Consider the following 6,493-nt stretch of genomic DNA (forward strand, 5'->3'; position numbering starts at 1 on the left):
ATAATGGAATCAAGAAATGCTTCGTTCGTTAAACACATATTTCCATGCAAATCTAAGAAAGAACCAAGTTCATCCAAAAGATTATGTGAGGCAATCGAAAGAGAACAAGGGCTTGATCAAGATATTGAACCTAGACGTAGCAAGAGAGCTAGGACTGAGAAATCATTTGTTCCGGATTTCATCACTTTCATGATGGAAAGTGAACCTCAAAATTTCAAGGAAGCAATGAGTTCATCTGAGGGACCTCAATGAAAAGACGGGATTCCATTTTACAAAACCATATGTGGGAATTAGAAAATCTTCCTCCGAGAAGCAAACCAGTAGGTTGTAAATGAGTTTTCAAATGGAAAATGAAATCAGATGGAACCATAGATAAGTATAAAGCCAGATTGATAATTAAAGGTTACCATCAACGTGAAGGGCTTGATTACTTTGTCACATTTTCTCCTGTATCGAGAATAACCTTTATTCGTGTGATACTTACTATTGCCGTCTTGTGAAATCTTGAAGTACACCAAATAGACGTAAAGATAGCTTTACTAAATGGAGATTTAGAAGAGAAGATTTACAAGGAACAACTTGAGGTATTTTCTGCGACTATGCAAGAAAATAAGATTTGTAAACTAGTGAAGTCTTTGTATGGCTTAAAATAAGCACCATAGCAATGTCACGAAAAAAATTGATAAAGCCATGACGAAAAGTGGATTTAAATTCAATGAATGTGACAAATGTGTATACATAAAAAACACTGAAAATGGATATGTCATTTTATGTCTTTACGTAGATGACATACTTATCATTGGTAGTAATGATAAGATGATCAAATCCGCCAAGAAGTTATTGAACTCAAGATTTGATATGAAAGATTTGGGCTTAGCCGATGTAAACCTTGGAATTAAAATTTATAGAACATCAGAAGGGTTAGTTCTAAGTCAGTCACATTATGTTGACAAAATACTTGAGAAATTCAATAATGATGACTTTCCATTGGCTAGAACCCCGATAGATACCAGTCAGCATCTATCAAAGAATCGAGGTGAGAGTATGTCTCAACTAGAATACTCTCGAGTCATTGGAAGTCTGATGTACTTAATGAGTTGTACAAGACCAGACATAGCTTATATAGTAAGCAAATTGAGTAGATTCACTAGTAATCCAGGAGTTGAACACTGGAAAGAAATTATCATATTTCTAAGATACTTAAGGTACACTCGTGATCATAGGCTGTATTATACCAGATATCCTGCTGTTATTGAAGGATACAGTGATGCAAATTGGATATCTCATATGAAAGACTCAAAATCTATAAGTGGATTTGTATTTACTTCTGAAGGTGCAACAACTGCGTGGAAATATTCGTAACAAACTGTAATAGCCAGATCCGCGATGGAATCTGAGTTTATAGCTCTTGACAAGTCTGCTGAAGAGGTTGAACGGCTGCGTCACTTCTTAGAAGATTTTCCAGGATGGGAAAAACAAGTGCCGGCTATATGCATACATTGTGATAGTCAATCTGCGATTGGAAGGGCACAAAATAATATGTATAATGGTATGTCTAGGATATACGTCGTAGACACATTACCATTAGACAACTACTCTCAACTGAAGTTATCTCTGTTGACTATGTAAAGTCAAATGATAATATAGCGGATCTGTTAACCAAGTGATTAAACAGAGAGTTAGTTGCGAAAATGTGTAGGGGAATGGGGTTCAAGCCTATAGAATAAATTGGTGGGAAGGAAAACCCAACCTACGCTGACTGGAGATCCCAAGAACTAGGTTCAATGGGACAACCTAATCACAATGATTTGGTATATCACTGTGGGGGTTATCCCCAGCCCATTCCTATTATGAAACAGTGAATGTTGAGGATAAGCTTATGGCTTTTAAAGATTCTGAGAAGAATATAGAATCACCTATGTGAGAGAGAAGTGGGGCAGCTTCGAAGGAATTGTAAGGCTCAATTCTAGAACCTCTCGCAAAACCAGGCGTGTGTTCATGGACAAAACGAACTAAATCATGAGAACTGAATAGTATCTGGGAGAGTCTTGTGTGAAGTATATCTTAATTTACATAAACGGCAGAATAGTTCAAGGACATCATGTCTACTGGTCAGCTAGTAAAGCAAATATATTTCATAAGGGAAGGTTGAAAGAGTAACACATACCTATCATATACACAATTCAACTGTAGAACTTTGTCACCAAGATTTGTATCAATTTTCATTAATGTGGGGGATTGTTGGAAATTTGAATCAAATTTAGAGTTTGAATAAAAATTATGTCTCATGAATGTGGGAGTGTCTTTTGACTCTCCACATTCTTGAGTTAGTTGTGGCTCATTATTGTGGAAGTGTCTTTTGACTTTCCTTATTCTTGAGTTAATTGAAGACTTTTGGCCCTTCATATTTTTGAGTTAATGGGAAGATTATTTGAGTTAATTAATCTTGCTTTACTCTTGGTGTGCATTTTGGGGCTTATAAATAGTGTGTTCATTTCCTCATTCCATATGCATAAAAATTGTTTTTACAAACATTCAATATCTCTTTCAAGTATTCTCTTGCATTTCATATTGTTAGCTTTTCATTTGGCCTCCGTTAAATTTCGGTGATAAAGTGAAGGTATGTTTTCGGTTCGTCGGTGTAGATACTTCGTGCTAAGTTGTTGCAAAGTTTTGCCGTTGTATCCTGGGAAACAGTTGTCCCCCGAGATCCACGAAGCACCGTCGGAGGGGACAAATATGTTTCAAAGAAATTGTACTTCGTACAGGATTTGGTTTGATTTACTGTTTTATTGTTGTTATTTTATACACGATATTCATACTTTCAATAGTATACTCATTTTCGTATATTGTTTTTGATTATCGACTACCGAGAACTCAACAAGGCCTGCCCAAAGGTTGAATTCCCTCTATCGAACATGGATATACTTAGTCATCGACAGTGGTTCGAAAACATTTCATTTATCGATTGCTATATTGAGTATAATTAGTTAAAGATGGCTCCTGAAGATGCCCTCTGTTTGTATCTCTACGAGATTTCTTTCGTTCCCTACTTCTATATTTTTGTTATTAGCAATTTGGCTAACAATTTTAATACCCGACACAAACTCAAAAAAATCAGTCAAGTACAAACCTGAACCCTACATTTTCGAAAAATAAACGATCTGATTGTGTACCCGATACCCGATACCCAAACACCTTCCCCGTCTTAACGTTCAGGGAATCTTGATTGCAAAGCAAAAATAAAAGTTAATTATAGCAAGAATAGTATTGTTGTTATAATTCAATAGACATATTTAATCACTCTTATCAAATAGTCAATATTTATCCTATCATCTTACTTTTCTTTATATTATATATCTCACATTTTTCTTATACTATGCACTAAACTACGCTATATATATTGCATTGTATTTTAATTTTTCGAAAATTACGGTATCCTCATTGCGGGTAGTAGGTATCTTATCCATTAATTAAACCGGAGAAGAATGTATTGGACGGCCACTGAGCCTTGAAACTATTTCTACAATGAAAGAAAGAACTAACGTTGGGCTATTTTTGAATGTAAAAGAATGGGCTTCTGGGTTAATTTATATTCGTTTTATATTTAGATTTTAAAAATTAATATATCAACAATTAAAAAAAGTAAGAAAACTATCGTTAAGTATTATATTTGGTTTTAAATAAATATGATTATTAATAGTTATAGAGACACTACATTAAACCATGTCCTCGATCGTTCAAAATTGTTACATAAAAATGTTACAACTTTCGTTTGAACATAAACTCCAAAGACTTACCATTCGACAATAGAAAATCTTCAAATTTAAATAGATAATTTATGCTCTATTATTTATTTTCTATTTTTCATGATGTTCAAAGCTGAAACTCGATCCGAATTCATATGACGAAACAAGTGGGAAATCGACGTCGATAGTAGGGGAATTGACAACGGAAATTGTCGAGGTCGAAACAATTCTACAGGCATCCTCCCATTCCGAAACTTGCAAATTGTGGATTACTTGTCCATGATCGCTGGCGGTAAAACTTCGGGGCTGAATATTTGATGAAGAAGAGAAGTTAAAAGTATGTGAATCTTGTGATATAATCTTAAGGCTTGTTTGGACGTCGAAAAAATGTTGCTGGGGTTGGGGTAAGAATTGGTGATTGTTTTGGTGTAGTGAAAGTGTCTCCAACTGAGTTTGTGTACTGGTAATGGGGATTGGTGGGTCATTAAGACTTGGATTCCCAGCCGGGTCACACGTGTGGATCCCACAATAAGTGATATCTAATATATTCGGATCATAGTCGGATCGTTGAATTTGTTTCGTTGCCAAACAGCCTTGCCTGTACCTATGCGTGCATCTGTAGTAACCCCTGTAATATATATATATATATATATCAAGCATGTTGTGGGTCTTGATTTATTTAAAAATGTCGATGAACGAAATATGCATGTGACAAAAATCAAATATGTGTTGTAAGATTGAGAGTTAGTCGCGTTACGAAATGTTAAGGTCGATGGTAACATTATAACTCAAATCTTTTAAATCATATATAACTCAAACATGCATAAGAATTGTTATGTAGCAAAGACAATTATTGTACCCACGATGAGTAATAAAAAATGAAGTAGAAAATGGACAGATATTTTGTTGAAATTGGGAAAGAATAGAATACCCTCATGTCTCGTTAGTCTACTCATGAGACCACCCAAGGTTCAGTGAGTTAAAACCAAAGATTAATAGTGCAGTGTCTAATTATTTTAAATTTCATAATTCTTTTTATTATTTTGAAATTAGTGATTATGATTGGGAATTAATAAAACATATATTCGACATATATTTATGAGTAAGTCATTTGTTAAACGGTTTTATAGATTGATCCGATCCATATATTCAAGTAAAATTGCTCCCTAAAACGGTTTCATATAAGTTTGCGATCATATTAATATACCTCGGAAATTTAGCTCCTAGAATGTCTTTTTGCCCGTACTTCCTCCAGCCATAGCCGTCGTCTAGATGTCTTTCGATCCCTGTCGCACCACACACTTCCATTTTCGTCGTCCACCTTCTGCTCAAAATTAACATTGTTATGAGGCCATATATCAAAAATGCCAATTGTTCCAAATACAAAATCAAAATTTAATGAAAAAAGTTATGTAACTTTGTCAAATTTTACTTTGATTCTTTAATATTTAGTCAGATTTAAGTTTTGCTATATATTAGTTTTGCTTAATTTTAGTTTTTTTTCATTGAGTGTTGGTGCGACGCCGAATATTTTGTTGTTGATATGTCCGTCCCATGAGTAGACACGCCGACATCTGAACTAAAATTTTCAAAAGAAAGAGAGTTTTTATACGTCTACTGATTAATTATATCACCGAAATCAAAATTAGGCCAATTTTGATTGATTGAATAAATAAATACCTTTTCCTGTTAGCTTGATCCTTGGATTCATGATCCGAAACATCATCGGTGGGAGGGCTTCCGGTGAGTGACTGGGGAGGAGGATCAGCCACTAACATGTCCAGCACACCACCCCCAGTCACCGGCTCGCAGCTTCCACCAACGCCGCCATGATTAATCAAGGATAGAGCCTGTTCGAAAGAATTCGAGATTTGGTTAAGCAAGACTTTGCCAGCTTCAGGCGAAGAAGATTGCAGCAGATGAATGTGGAGCTGCTTGGCCAGCTCTCTCCCATGACTCAGTTCCTGCACTAGATTTCTCTTGTCCACGTCTGACAGAAAATTCTCCATCGTTTTTTCAGCATGCAAATCCCACACAAATTTCTTGCCTTTTCAAATTGCTCGATCATAAATAATTAAAAGATATTAGAAAATAATAACAAGTATGAAAACATATATATATATATATATATATATATATATATTATATGTGTGCTTGTGTGTGTGTAAACACAATTGGTTTGAATGGAGAAACCGAGGGAATGGCACGAGTAATGAAGAAGAAGAAAAGAAGACGACCAAAGAATAGTGCGGTTTGACCAACTCGGAAATTAAAGCGAGTTTTTTTTTTTAAGACTGGTCTTTGGTAAACGGAAATTGTGTGAAGCAGTGTAGTCAAATGTTGACTCCTCTAACTACAGTATAGACATTTTCGTTTAAATTCAATCCCTTGTTATTTTCAAGACGGACGGTTGTTGTTATAATTAAATCTCGAAATCGAAATTTGATCTAAAATTGAAATCAAATGTTCTAAATATCAACTCTAAAACTTTGTTAATGTCATGAGCACAACGTATATATGTCTTTAGATCTTTCTTCTACATCCATTGTTGAGAATCTTTAAGAGTGCATTAAGATCGATCAACTCATTTGAAATATTTGATTTTCATAATTTTAGATTCAATTTCTTTTATTGATCACATACATCTATGCCAATGTTGTAAGGGAATATACTACTATGCCAAAATCTATTGATTTTAATATTTATAATATATCTATAATTTAATAAATCGATTCTTAAAAAAA

At 34.5% G+C, this 6,493-nt stretch overlaps 1 protein-coding gene across 1 annotated transcript; it reads right to left on the bottom strand.

The window, feature by feature from the left end:
* Positions 1-3,710: 3,710 nt before the first annotated feature.
* On the bottom strand, positions 3,711-5,868 carry LOC142533060 (putative WRKY transcription factor 30). Its single transcript, XM_075639659.1, is given in 4 exon segments — positions 3,711-4,084; positions 4,086-4,377; positions 4,957-5,076; positions 5,430-5,868. Coding segments are annotated over 4 exon segments (807 nt in total). The 5' UTR covers positions 5,759-5,868; the 3' UTR covers positions 3,711-4,018.
* Between the last annotated feature and the right edge of the window lie 625 nt (positions 5,869-6,493).

Source organism: Primulina tabacum, chromosome 18 (genome assembly GCF_025594145.1).
Source record: "Primulina tabacum isolate GXHZ01 chromosome 18, ASM2559414v2, whole genome shotgun sequence".
Taxonomy (NCBI): domain Eukaryota; kingdom Viridiplantae; phylum Streptophyta; class Magnoliopsida; order Lamiales; family Gesneriaceae; genus Primulina; species Primulina tabacum.